The 15,463-nt window shown below is 35.6% G+C and overlaps 1 protein-coding gene across 4 annotated transcripts in view; it reads right to left on the bottom strand.

Moving 5' to 3' along the window:
* The window catches only part of TAX1BP1 (Tax1 binding protein 1), a 78,920-nt gene that overhangs the window by 28,620 nt on the left and 34,837 nt on the right, over nt 1-15,463 (bottom strand). For all 4 annotated transcript variants that reach the window (XM_026508394.4, XM_026508384.4, XM_057304218.1 and 1 more), the window contains exons 8-12: nt 11,913-12,098; nt 6,487-6,711; nt 5,777-5,923; nt 4,185-4,308; nt 2,846-2,949 (exon numbers count right to left, since the gene is read on the bottom strand). In XM_026508394.4, coding sequence (XP_026364179.2) covers nt 2,846-2,949; nt 4,185-4,308; nt 5,777-5,923; nt 6,487-6,711; nt 11,913-12,098 — 786 coding nt within the window. The remainder of the gene's footprint in view (nt 1-2,845; nt 2,950-4,184; nt 4,309-5,776; nt 5,924-6,486; nt 6,712-11,912; nt 12,099-15,463) is intronic.

Raw genomic sequence — 15,463 nt, 5'->3', positions numbered from 1 at the left:
GATATGTGCTGAATGTTTCATTATAAACACTGTTTTAACAATATATCAACTGAAACAACCAAATGTTTAAAAAAAAAAAGTCAGTGGAGGACGGGACAAATCATTTCCCTACAATAGGATAGTATATATTTAAAAGAACAAAGCAGATCTACAAATTAACAAGTAAAAATGTCAAGATACATTAATTGAAAATAGTATGCTGCAAAAAAAAAAAAACATAGTATAATCCTCTTTTTAAAAGTTAACACGATTTTATATGATCTCTATATAGTGCTGTGTAGAAAAATATAAAGTATTAACAGCTCTTATCTCTTGGAATCAGGATTATGATGGTACCTTTTACCATCTTTATTCTTTATCTCTATAATGCCATAAGATTTCGCAATAAGCATATATTACTTCTGCAAAGGGAGGTAACAATGATTATAATGACAACTGTTTCCAGACATTGGGATTTCCTGACCAAGATAATCTCTAGGTTGACGTCTTACACACTGCTTCTTCTCTACAACCCAGGATGTTGAAAGGAGTTACAAATCATGACAAAAGGGTAAATTGGGCAATTTCATTTTGAATGTCTTATATTCAAGGTGAAAGATTAAAAATACGCCTTAAGCAATTCAATTGAGAAAAAGGTTTTAACAAATAACTGCTAGATCAAGTTAATATCCATTACGATATATACCATACCTCACACCACACACAAAAATAAGCTTAAAATGAAAATAGACCTAAAATGTGAAACCTAAGACTATAAAACTTATAGCAGATAGGAGAAAATCTTTACAAATTGGATTAGGTAAATGTTTCTTAGAACAGAATGGAGCCTGCTTAAGATTCTCTTCTCCCGCTGCTCCCCCACTCTCTCTCTCTCTAATAAATGAATAAATCTTTAAAAAAAAAAAAGAAAGCACAAAACATAAAAGAGCAAACTGGTAAATCTGTACTTAATCAAAATTGAAAATTTTTCTAGAAACACCATTAAGGAAATGAAAAAGGCAAGTCACAGACTGGGAGAAAATATTCACACATATCACACAAAGGACTTGTATCCAGAATAAAGGACTTACAACTCAACAGTAAGATAAAAACTCAATTTTTAAAATAGCAAAACATCTGAACTCTCCCAATAAAAAGGAATGAACTACCAAAATAAGCAACAACATGGATAAACTTCAAATTAATTATGCTGAAAAAGGACCAAAAAAACAAAGCATAAACCACATGAGTGAATTTATACAAACTGTACAAAAGGCAGGCCAACCTACAGGGGCAGAAAGCAAGCCAATTGTTTCCAGGGGATGGGGAGGGAGTGAGAAATGAGTTGCAAACGGGTAAGAACTCTGGCAGATAATAGAAATGTCATCTAGACACTGTTTCACAACTATCTACATGGCAAAACTGATCAAACTGCAGACTTCAAATATAAGCAGTTTATTGGATTTCAGCAAATATATGCAGTTTACTGCACTTCAATACAGCAGGGGGGGGCGCCTTGAGGAAATTTTTAGCTTAAGCACATTCTATCTTCCTATCAATAATATTATGACATTCAAAAAAATATTCATCTAGAATTGTTTCATACTTGATGAAAAAAGTTTAGTCCTTTATAAACTACTTTGAACTCAAGGGTAAAACTGTTATAATCAATCAATCCTTCTACAGAAGGAATCCTTCTGAAGCAACGAAATGTTTAAAGTTTAAAAGATTTGGGGTGCCCGGGTGGCTCAGCTGGTTAAGCGTCTGCCTTCGGCTCAGGTCATGATCCCAGGACCCTGGAATCCAGCCCCACAGGGAGCCTGCTTCTCCCTCTCCCCATCCCCGGCTCATACTCTCTCTTGCAATCTCTCTCAAATACATATTTTTTTAAAAGTTTAAAAGATTAAATATTATTTAAAACACAGTGACAAAATGTTTGCAATTATTACAGTAACACTGAACTAAAGTATGAACTTCATCATTCTACAGTTCTAAATATCCCTCCCCTCTCTACATGCATGGAGAAACATACACAAAAAATTAACAAAAATCACACACACAAACACAAAACACCCTTGCCTTCCTTCTCCAAATCAGGTATAAATGAGAAGCATTTTCCCTTTGCCCTTTAAATATTCCAGGAGTGAATCCTACCAAGACAGTCGCAAAACTGCAACGTATGAAGAATACAAGTTTAAAAGAGTCAAAATACGTAACATCATAAAAGCAACAGCTCATTTGATTAACATTCTCTTTTTCCACCTTGTAAATTTGGTTACTTTAAGATATGGTAAAATTCTTTGCTATTATTACAGTAAATGTAAAAAAAAATACTTCCCTTTTATGAAGTTCTAAGTTCAAGGATCCATTTTCAATGTATCCTTACAATTAAGACGACAGACAAAAATAACCAACCTCAATCACTTGCCATTATCAAGAAAGGACACGAGGTCAACAGAAAATTTTAGGATCATGATTGTACACACAGGCCCACATGAGCAAGTACACAGAACAGCCCCCTTTCATCATCTCCAAAGTGAAACTAAGCAGGTGCCTGGGTGGCTAAGTCAGTTAGGAGGCAGCCTTCAGGCTCAGGTCTTGATCCCAGGGTCCTGGGATTGAGCCCCACATCTCATCAGGCTCCCTGCTGACGGAGCCCGCTCCTCCCTCTCCCTGAAGCTCCCCCTGCTTGCGTTCTGTGTGTCAAATAAATAAAATCTTCAAAAAAAAAAAAAAACCGAAACTAAGTAAATGGGTATTGGGGGGGGGGGGACCCAGGATTAAAAAAAAAAAAAAATCCAAACAACAAAGGTAATCTAAGCCATTATATCTAATAAATCTTTCACTTACAAGAAAGCTAGCTTACCTGCAAGAGTTGTCTACATTTATTGTATTTTTCTGTTTTGTCAGCAATTTCTTTGGTCATTTCACAGACTTGTCCCTTCGTTATCATGTCAGAATCTGTCTCGGCTATTACAAGGCAGAAAATATTATTAAAACTTATTTTGCCCCTTATATTATCTTCCTGTTCAGAATAACTTAAAGGTCAGGATACTGTGAAATAAATGGAATACGAAAGGAGAGAAATATATATCTAAAAACATCTATTCATACACTAAATAAAGATAGATAATATTAGCTCTACATGAGAATTTTTTATATGTTTGGCCAGAAACAAGTTCACATTCAATAACGAAAAGGATTATGTTTTTTAATTAACTAAAAATAGTTCTTAAAAAGGCACACTTGTTCTCCTAACTGACTAGATAGGATAAGTAGAAAGCCATACTCTCTGAGAAAACACTTTAAATCATTTTTCTAGTCCTTCATTACTATTCACTAAGTCTTTGTTAAGTAAATAATTTACACACCACCATTCTAGATACTATAGAGGATGTAGAGATATGGAAGTCAGGACCCTGTTCTACGGTGGCTGAACCTAATTAAATATTTAATAGCATGGAAAGTTTACAATACAGTTAAAAAGTCTAAAACAGCAATTACCTCAAACATTACAATAGGAAATATATTTTTAATATACTCTAGTGCCAACTTTTCACTATTGTCAAATCTTTAACATAAGGTGAAAAAAAATTAGGCCAAATGAAAACCTAGAGTTAATTCCAATTTTCATGTTGTTTATACATTCACTATGTCTTTCTCATCTGTTCTATAAGTTAATAAACTAATAATTTAACTTATCCGCCAACAGGTACACTAACCAGAAAGTACCCTAATGATCCAAAGAAGTCAAAAAAAAAAAGAAAAGAAAAAGTAGTAGTTAGTAGTAAAAGAAAAAGAAAACCATCAACAGGGGATTTATTCTTCCCCCAACAGAACTGTACAATTAAAAGATCCGTATATGCTTCAAAATTCCACAGATTTAGTGGGATATTAATTAAAAATTCAATCACTGGCTTTTGTCCTATAGCCTAACTGCTGCTATTAAGTATATAAGCTTACAAACTCCAGCTCATTTAATACTTGTGAATATTCTCATAAATACGAGGTTCACACATTTTGTATATTTCACATGCATGACTTTCTTACTTTTAGACCCCAACTTTATCTTTGCCTTAATCCTCTCACTTATAAGAATTTTTAGACGCTCCCTTAAATTTGTACACCTGGAACAAGGCAGTATAAGTAAGTATCAATACTTGTCAAGGCAGGACACTACAACACAAGGTCTGAAAGATTTTTACCTGCCGAAGGTGGTGGCTTTACATCTATAGTAGAGGCAGCAGTAGCTGGGTCTGTGTTTATTGAGGCATCATTCACTTTCTGCTGATTCCCAGTTTTCTTTGTTAAGACACTGTTGCTATTGGCCTATTCAAAATATTAACAATAAATTATTATAGGAGTTATATTTCCTTCCTCAGTAATTGCTATGAAGAAATCCTGAGAAGTCCACAAAGCTGTTCCTGCATCTTAAAGGCCAACATAAACCTAAGTTAACACATAACACGCACCACTTTTACTAACTGACCTAAATGTTACAAAAAAGAAAAACTTTACTTCCATTTTCCTTGTCAAATCATCAAACCACCACCAAAAAAAAGACACAGAAATCTCCTAGGTCACCTACTACAGAATCATAATATACTTATAGGCCCCAAACCAAAACCTGTATATGTGGGTCAAACTTATAAAGTATATTCTTTTTTTACAAAAGCCTTTCTAGTTTACCACATGCATTTCGGTGAAGATATCTGTACTGGGCACCCGGGTGTTTCAGCTGGTTAAGTGTCTGCCTTCGGCTCAGGTCATGATCCCAGAGTGCTGGGATCGAGCCTCACGTTGGGCTCGCCCCATAGCGGGGAGTCTGCTTCCCCCTCTGCCCTTCCCCCTGCTCATGATCTCTCTAATAAATAAATAAAATCTTAATTTTCGATGTGAGCCAAAGGCAGACGCTTAACTGACTAAGCCACCCCCATGCTCCTAAATGAAATCTTGGGGGGAAAAAAAAATCATCTGTACCATACAGAATACAAATGAAAGAGTCTTTATAATAAATTTTGTTTGCAAAGAGAACTTATCTTTTCAACTACAGGTTTTAAATATGTCTCTTCACTTCCAGCATTCCATTATATAGCAAACCTTATATTAGATACAATTTAAGGACCCACATTAGAACACCCATCAGAACAGAAATAATTTTTCATTAAATCTGTTTACCCACTCTCAAATGGAATATAAAACAATTAGCTAACATTAACTCTCCCTACTCTAGTGATTATGAATCGGATGGAAGAACCCAACAATGAAAACTGAGAAAGTATCTATGACCCTGGGTATAGTCAATGGTGAACCCCACCGAGGAGAGGCATCACTGTCACGAAGGAGGAATTCCGTATGTATAGAGTTTTAAGTGAAAACATTTATCAAGAATTTAGACGGAAATGGTTCAAGAAAAAAGGACTTTCCCTCCTGTTTTCTTCTTCCTGCTGCTGCCCTTGCTTCCTTTGTTGGTTTTCCAGCAAATAAAAACTCCAGATTTAAAAAAATATGTATCATTACAATATTAGACCAATGACTTCACATCAGACCAACGACTTCAAATCAGCAGAGATAAATTATGTTCAAAAGGTTGATATTTAGAATATTGTAAATCTGGGGGCACCTGGCTGGCTCAGTTGAAAGAGTATGTGACTCTGGATCTCAGGGTCATGAGTTCGAGCCTCACGTGAGGTACAGACATTACTTACATAAATAAAACTTTAGAATATTATAAATTTGATTTGTAAACAAAAATACTGATAAAGGAATTATTAGATATGCATTCAACTGTCCTTACTGATTGGTCTGACAGTTTGTTTATTTGTTTTTGGAGCCTCTGGCATTCCTTGAATTTTTCTTTATAATGATCTGCTGCCATCTGAAGACGAAGTTTCAAATCTTCAACCTCTCTTCTTAGTTCGTGTTCCAGTGTATCAGTCTTTTCCTGTGACAAAAAAAAACACACACACTTCCTCTTAAAAAAAAAGTTAAAAATCTCCTATCTCATAATGTGAAAGTAAATCCCAACTTCATTTTCGCTTTTTTCTTTCTGGCTTTTAATTTTTATTTGTTTTGGAGTTTTGGCAACAGAGCTACATTAGCTCCTAATAAATCCAGCTTTATATTCTTAGGACTAAGGCTCATTAAAAAACTAGAGAAGAACGATCCACCTCCTGAGGAGTAAGTATTACCCTGTTAAATAACCATAATACCACTTTATGAAGCTAATAAATAAGAAATTCCAAACAAAGCAATATATAACTGACATCAGAAAGTTTAACAGTAACAGAGCAACTCTTACTAAACCATTAGGCACTTGCCTACCTAAGTTTCTCTTACAGCTTACGTTAACTTCAACTGAAGAAGTTACAATGACTAAACGAAATGAATGGCAATTTAAATTTCTGTGATAAGGAATCTGACCTGACTTACTTTGACATACCTATTCTCTTGTATAAGCTTGTGAGCTTCTGATTAAAATGAAAATTCAAAATTAACCCACTTTACCTGGTCTTTTTTCACAGCATTCAGTTTAAGTTCTGCCACTGCATCAGCTAACTGCTTTTTTACTTTCTCATTTTCCAGGCGTGCAGTATGCAGATCTGCCATTGTTTTATCTCGCACATTTACAGCATCACTAAGTTCTTTAGCCAGAAAGACAGCTTCTTGCCGAGTTGCCTGAACCTGTTCCTCTGCTTTACGAAGTTGCTCCTTTAAAGAAAAGGTATCTTCCTGAAGAAAAGCAGATAAATACATTTGCAATGAAACCATTAAAGTAAAAACAGAAGCAAAAATAATTTTTAATATTTCAACAGATCCAAAATTTTAAATTGAATATTGCTTTTATATTCATGACTTAGATGAAGTACATAAATCTGTAAAAAACTTAAGATATGACTCTGTGTTAGAGTCCCCATATAACAACTCAATGCACTCGGTATCTCTACCACATTAAACACTTGTAAACTGAAGTTCAGAAGTCAAGCAACATGCCCAATATTTAAAAGCCCTGGCTTAAACGGAAATTCAAGTGAAAGCTCCTGTCCCCAAAAATCTCTAACAGCTGGAACTACTGACCTCATTTTTTATGATTACCAATAAAAATAATTTGAAAAACTTCTCTGTAATTCCAAAAATTTTGGTTAAGTCTCCTATTAACTAACCTAAAACATATCCAATATAACATTAATTACGTATCATTATGAAAACAGGACAGACTTAGAACTTAGTTCTATAAACAAAATACTGATATGCAAATAGCAAAGATGAGGCACTAGGAAAATGAAAAGTAATTAGCACCTCTTAATAAACCTAAAAGTATCTTTAAAAAGTTAAAATTGCTAAGGAAAAAAAAAAAAAAAGGAGGGGCGCCTGCGTGGCTCCGTTGGTGAAGTGTCTGCCTTCGGCTCAGGTCATGATCCTGGGGACCTGGGATCGAGCCCCGCATCAGGCTCCCTGCTCAACGGGGTGTCTGCTTCTCCCTCTCCCTGTGCGCGCACGCTCTCCCCACCCCCCTCCCCGCAATAAAATCTTTAAGAAAAAAAAAGTTAAAATTGCCATGATAAAATTATTTCCTTTAATATTAGGAGCCCAACAAACCCAATTTATTCAACTGTCCTAGTTTTATCTCTGTACTAAAAATAACAAACTCAGAAAAAAAGTGTAACCTATTCTTGGTTATTTTTATTTTTTATTTTCTAAAGATTTTATTTATTTGAGTAACAATGAGAGCGAGCATGAAGAGGGTGGAGGGTCAGAGGGAGAAGCAGACTCCCCGCTGAGCAGGGAGCCCAATGCAGGACTTGATCTCAGGGATCCAGGATCATGACCTGAGCCGAAGGCAGACACGCAACCGACTAAGCCACCCAGGCACCCCCATTCTTGGTTTTTAAACTGCTCCTGCGGGGGTGGGGGGGCGCCTGGATGGCTCAGTCAATTAAGCGGCTGCCTTTGGCTGAGGTCATGCTCCAGGGGTCCTGAGATGGAGCCCCCCCCCCCTTTGGGCTCCCTGCTCAATGAGGAGTCTGCTTCTCCCACTCCCTCTGCCTGCCACTCCCCCTGCTTGTGCTCTCTCTCTGGCAAACAAATAAATAAAATCTTTATATATATTAATAAATATATTAATTAATTCATTGATTTGTTAGCTCCTGGGGCACCTGGCTGGCTCAGCTGGTGGAGCTTGTAGCTCTTGATTCTCAGGGTCATGAGCTCAAGTCCCACACTGGGCATGGAGCCTACTTAATAAAAAAAAATTTTTTTTTTTAAATAAACTGTTAGCTCCTTAGAAGGAAATAAATGATTATGAAATGTTGAGGTGAAGGAAATCTTTGTAGATATAAAATTAATAATCTAACTACATAAATCTCATCAGCTTCTCTATGTCAAAAGGGGGGGGAAAAAGACACCAAAAAACCAGAGGAAATTGTTTGGAACATATTTTTTTTTAAAAAGGTACAATACTCTGATATGTTTTCTAATCAGTAAGAAGAAAACTCTCCAAACCAAAAAAAACAAAACAAAAACAAAAAAGTCAAAAAACAAAAAAATTGGAGAATGGCACGACCGTGAATTTTTTTAAGAAAGAAATAGACATTACGCATATAAAAATATATTCAACTCATCAACGATCAAAGAAGTTAAAATAAATACCATTTTCTTTCAACTAACAAAGATTCAAAAACAGGAATACTCTAATATTTGGATGACTTTAGGGAAATTAGCACATTTATAAACAGGTGGGCTATGTACCTGTAATTAGTATAAAGTTTATCAGCTTTTGCAACATGCACAACCTTCAAAAAGCACGTAACTTCTGACCTAGCAATTTTCATGAGTTTCTAAGAAAATTACTTTGCTTTATTAATAAGGAATTCAGTACAATTATTAAAAACAGAAAATATGTTACATGAGAATTTATTATAAATTCTGCAACATATCCTTCATACAATGAAAGTCTGTGCTGCCATTACAAACAGGAGTATATACAATGTTGGGTATTTTTTTGAAAAGCAATTTGAAGATAACTGAAATTAATTCTGGTACATACACATACCTACATATCTGCGGCATACGGCAGCATGCTTATAAAAGCTAGGGACTATACATAACTAAAAATAATTACACACTACACAGCTATTAAATAAAACAAGGGATACTGTGCAGCTGTTACAGTGAACAAGGAAGATCTATATGGGTTCTCATACCCATACAGAACGCCCAGTCTATAAAATTCTTTTTAAAAAGGTTTTGGAACATTACATATATTCTCAGTTTTCATAAAAATATAAACTCTGTATGTACATTCATAGATTACTAGAAAAATTAAAAAATTCTATATGACATATCTGGGAAAGGATGAGTGTTACTTTACTTTGTACCCTTACGTATTATTTGAATTATGTTATAACCAGGACCTTGTAACTGCTTTAAAAAATATTTTTTTTCAAGTTTTAATAATTAATGGAGCTCCTGGCTGATTCAGTTGGTAGAGCATGTGACTCTTGATCTTGGGGTCATGAGTTGAAGCCCCACATTGGGGGGGGAGGGAGTTTTAACTATTAAGAGTCAATTTTCCCAGGTATTTCTATACCTGTGGTTTACCTTACAGAGGTCTCGCTTATGTAGAAAAAAGATGCCTAGAGAAAATTTTGGCACCTTAATAAATAAATATACTTTTTACCTTTGTGTTTGCAATGTGCTATATTAAATACCCTGAAGAGTAACTTGGGTGCTAATAATTAATTCTAAATGTGATGCACATCTGACGTTTTAGGTGTTACAGTAATTACATCTGAGCGTTAACTGCAAACTACTGCAAATATAATACTGAGTATTATATAAGACTGATGAAGCACAGACCTGTACCTCTGAAACCAATAATACATTATGTTACTCAGTTGAATTTAAAAAATGTCTAAAAACTGAAAAAAAGGAATAGAGAAGAGTACCTGCATATGTACATGTTTATTTTTGCAGAAAGAAACAGGAGAATAACTGGAAACTAATGAAAATGTTTACGTACGGGTGTAAGAAACGGTTTTTTAGGAAAGAGACAGTAAATCTTAATATAAGTATTTTCACTTTTGAACGATGCAACTATTTAACATACTCAAAACATAAAATTCAATCAAAAGATTAAGAGAATAAAAACTAATCTTAGAATTACATACAAATATGTAGACTGTATAAAAATTTATTACCCACAAATATGTTAAAAAGTTTATTCAAGGAACTTTTGAACACAGTACTAGGTACATCCTTACTGAAATAAATTCTAAGAAAAAGGCTTGAGAAGAACTTAATTTTATTTAGTAGACATATCATTGGGAGTGGCACTGATGTAACACTTCTGAAACTATTGGTGTGTGTGTAACAGGGTAGAATACATGAATAAATATAATGATGTTCTGGAAACAAGGGCTCTCACACGGAGAGAAGAGATAAATATAGAATGGATGAAGGTAAGAAAGAACCCTAAGGTACTGGATTTGACTTGGAGGTAACTATATCAATAACTATATAAAGACTTTAGATGTTTGTCCAATATAAGTACAAAGAAGCAACAGGACCCAGTATAAAAATATCAAAATTCCACTTGGTTTCAAAATACCATTCCCCGCTGAAAAAAAACCAGGGCTCCTTAGAGAAAAGCCTGGTGCCAGGTGTGGGGCAGAACCTAAAACTATAATACACAGTTGTCTCACAAATCTAAGAAGTATTCAAAACATTTATGGAACATATGAAAAAGGTACAGGGGCACCTGGGTGGCTCAGTCGGTTAAGTGCCCAACTTCTTGGTTTCGGCTCAGGGATAATCTGAGTCCTGAGATCAAGCCCCCATCAGGCCCTATGCTCAACATGGAGTCTGCTGGAGATTCTCTCCCTCTTCTGCTTGCCCTGCTAGCGTGTGTGCGTGATCTAAACTAAATAAGTAAAATCTTGAAATTTAAGAAAAAAAAAAAAAAGTAGGTCTGGAAAGGCTCCCCCTGGCTAAGTGTGAGACAACTTGGGTATGAAAAAGTAATAATGATGAAATACGATACACTGAACAAAAAAGAATCCCTAAGTCCACAGTGATATGAAAAAAGGGGAGAGGGCAGCAGAGAATCTCATTATAAAAGACTACCTACTAATAAATGTAAAAGAACCATTCTGTAATCATTAATGATAACTGATGCAGGTGAGGATCATCAAGGGATAAAAAACGACTGGGTGAAAGGCTACTGGGGAATAGGATGTTCACATGATCTCAAAGTATTATCCCACATATTGCTCAGTCACAAAGAGGGAAAAAGCACCAATATAATGGTTCAGGCAGACATAACGTTAAATAAATGATTAAACCTAATATCAAGAACAGAACTGACATTCTGTGACTTTTGATAACACTGCAACAGAATGTACAGAACATCATCTATGCCTTTTTTGCCAAAAAAATGTTTGACCTGAATCCAGCCATGAGGAAACGATAAATCTAGATTACAGACCATTTTCTCAGACAAGACTGAATTCTTCAAAAGTATCAATGTCATAAAAAACAAGAAGTACAGAGACGCTATTCTAGATTAGAGCAGACCAAGAACATAATAATTGTGTGATCTTTATTTACCTGTGGGTCAAGAAATTTAAAAGGTTATACAGAAATATATTTGGGACAATTTGAATGTACTAAAACTATATACAGGAATAAAATATTACCTTATGTTAAATTTCTTACGTATGTTAATGGTTTGATGGTTAGACAGAATAATGCACCTGCTGATAGGGAGACATGCTAATATACTTAGGGCGTAATGTCATAATGCCTCCAGGTTTGAACTTTTTCAGAAGAAAAGGATGGGGAAAGGAAAGAAGAAAAATAAAAACCACTATATTGTATACATTGAACAGACATAGGTTTTACAATCTTCAAATACATATTGCAAAAGTACTTACCTTACTTGAGGTTGTAAGCAAGAAAGCCCTTTGCAGATTTTCCTTTTCAGCCAAACAGAACTGCAGCCTGCTAATCTCTTCTTTGAAATGAGTAATCATGCTTTCTTTGTTCCCATCTAAATTCTTTAAAGTCTGGACTTCTGACACAAGCTTGGTATTTTCTATTTCCGTATTCTTCAGATGTACCTGTTAACAGTGCTTGAAAATGTCAAGAATACTCTAATTCCATAACCTAAGTTATTCAAATTATAAAATACCATCATTTACCTCTAACCCAAATATGATCAAGGAACCGGAAGACTTACTAGACCAGGAGTCAGGAGACCCAAGTTATATCAAATAACTAGTTAATAAACGGGAACAGAACAGAGCCTTTCTAAGCATTTTTTTAAAATTTTTCACAAAGATTATATCTGAGGTCTAACAACATTACCTGATCTCTAAAGTCTTCTCCTCTCATTTAATAAATTTCTCTTTAAAAATTCAAACCGACTTGGTTGCTCCTTTGGAGGAACAAATCATGCTATAGGTATACTCAGACCTAAATGCATGGCGAGATTCTGGAAAAACTGAAGGGGGTACATTCAAGAACAACATATTAAGCAATTCAATATTTTGCTTATGAGAAGTACTGTCATTTACTTCCTATGTGCCTAAAATATTTGATTAATTAACCCCACTATATTAATTTTCCCAGGAACTTAGGCAGCAGTTGCTGATTTGCTCATAACAGATGCACAAATCAAATTCCATAATTGAAATTATAAAGAGTACAGTATAATTGCCACTACAGAGAGTATCTTGCTTTGGTTAAGAGTACCAGAGAGTAATGAATTAACATACTACTTGCACTTGACCCTCAATGTATGAATGCTGAAACACTAATTTCTGTTCACAAGGGTAGAATGTAACTCCAGATTCTCTGAGGTATCACCAGCCAAGACCTTTGCAGCAACACTTTAAAAACACTATCTAGGGGCACCTGGGTGGCACAGCGGTTAAGCGTCTGCCTTCGGCTCAGGGCGTGATCCCGGCGTTGTGGGATCGAGCCCCACATCAGGCTCCTCCGCTATAAGCCTGCTTCTTCCTCTCCCACTCCCCCTGCTTGTGTTCCCTCTCTCGCGGGCTGTCTCTATCTCTGTCAAATAAATAAATAAAACCTTTAAAAAAATAAATAAAATAAAAACACTATCTAATTTTCATAATCATCAGCTCAAGAAAGTGTTTTATCAATTCCTCTAAATTCTTTTTTTTTTTTTTAAGATTTTATTTACTTGACAGAGAGAGAGACAGCCAGAGAGAGAGGGAACACAAGCAGGGGGAGTGGGAGAGGAAGAAGCAGGCTCTCAGTGGAGGAGCCCGATGTGGGGCTCGATTCCAGGACTCTGGGATCACGCCCCAAGCCGAAGGCAGACGCTTAACGACTGAGCCACCCAGGCGCCCCCAATTCCTCTAAATTCTGACAGGACAGGGATGGGTCATATGCTCTAATAGGGGCTAAAGGAGAGAGAAAAATAAGGAATCTCTGGTTATTTATATAAACAATCTGGAAGGGAAAGCCTGTTTCTGAGATTAACAACATTATATGAGGTCTTATCATACTAAGTGCAGTCTCCTAGCCATTTAAAAAGAAAAAAAAGAAAAGGAAAAGGAAAAAAAACCCCACAAAACAAAAATCTCTAAGGAAGTTCTACTTCCAATTTTGGGGATACACACATACAAATGAAATACTGTTTAGAGCACTGGGAGGTTGGGGGGAAATATATTCAAATGGAAATTTCAATGTCACTTTAATACCAACTGATAATGCTTAGAGGAAACTGGAGATACTATCACATGGTAAAAGAATAAATCCCCAAGACACTCCATTCTTTCCCTTCCTTCCTTGATGTCCAGTGCTTTGCAAAGGACTGGTCATTCAGGTGTAAAGCAGAAACACACAAAGTCGGCAAAGTGAAAAAAAGCAGGGCATAAGGGATTATTTAGAGCAGTAAAGGAAAAATGCTGGATTTTCCCTGAAATGTGCTTGCCAACCGTCTCCAAAATACTAGAAGTCCTATTCTCATAACAGAAAGAAAAGAAAGGCAGGATGGAAAGATGGCATCCTTAGGCATAGGTCTCCTTCCAAAATAACTAGGAGTTATCATTCATTATACCTCTCTGGTATCACTGGTTTAACCTAGGACCTTCCTAAATCTTTCCCAGTACTAACTAGAATGCCTTTAGAATTAATTTTATTATTGAACTGAAATGATTGAAGACACAGACATTCTATCTTATTATCTACCACTATGCTAACAAAAAGCAACATGGAAAGCAATTATCCATGGAGAATAATGCTCAGGCCTTTCCTGGCAACAAAACTGAAATATTCTCACTGAAATTCACTATAACACTGAGTAACAAATTATCAGAGATGCCAATTTTCGCTTAGCTAAAAAAATGCTTTATAACTTTAAAAAACTGCATTAGCAAAAACACAGTATAAACAGTAATCCAACTGTATCCATTTCTCTAGATATCTCTACTATTTCCCTTTTTCACACGATCTTGTTCAAAAACCAAACACTATTTTGGGCATATTTTCTTAAAGGGTCAAATCATAAAATCATCCACCAGAGCGGGACACCTGGGTGGCTGAGTCGGTTAAGCATCTGCCTTCGGCTCAGGTCATGATCAAAGGGTCTCCTCCAACGGAGTCCCACACTGGGCTCCCTGCTCAGAGGGGAGCCTGCTGCTCCCCCTGCTTGTGCTCTGACAAATAAATAAAAGCTTTAAAAAAAAAAAAAAGCATCCATCAGTGAATCATCACTATTTTTCTTCCTGTCTTGGGAGTGACACACACATGCATGCACACACACCCTGGGGATAAGCTATTCAAGAAATAAAAGGGTATAACCCATGACATACAAAATGTCCCCATCCATGACCTCTGTTCTAAGGTGTGTGGTGGATTCAATATTTTTTTTATTTTGATCTTAAAAAAAAAAAAAAAAACCCAAACGCCACAAAAAATAAAAAGGAAAAAAACACTGGCAATGTAAATCACATTCTAGTTTCTACATGCAAATTATAACACTGAACATATGCACAGTTGTGTATTTTTATCTCTCATCAAATATATACCACAATACTAAGTGTGTCGTCCTTTTCTAATCTAATCAAGTGACTGAATCTATCCAAATTATACTGACTTAACTCAAAATGACCTTGAAATTCCTCACCTGGAACGGCCTTCATGAACTGCTGTAAGGCACTTAAGAAAAATAAGTCTCAATTTACATCTACAGCATTACTGGTAATTAAGCTAACCATCCTATTTCAGAGTCATTTAAAAAAGAAAAACTTCAAAAAGGTGAAGACCCATTAACAGAGAATATCTTGTTTAAAATGACATTCTCTGAAAATTATTCTAAAAGTCAAACTCTGAAACATGATCATCATCACTGAAATTAATGCTCTAAGATGTTCTTAAAAGGGGAAACAATTGGTCTTATAAATTCTGATGAAGAGGTAGGTACCTTGTTACTATTAAACCTTTCTGACTTATG

Source organism: Ursus arctos, unplaced genomic scaffold, assembly GCF_023065955.2.
Source record: "Ursus arctos isolate Adak ecotype North America unplaced genomic scaffold, UrsArc2.0 scaffold_3, whole genome shotgun sequence".
Classification (NCBI taxonomy): domain Eukaryota; kingdom Metazoa; phylum Chordata; class Mammalia; order Carnivora; family Ursidae; genus Ursus; species Ursus arctos.
This window is presented reverse-complemented; position numbering and strand designations above follow the sequence as displayed.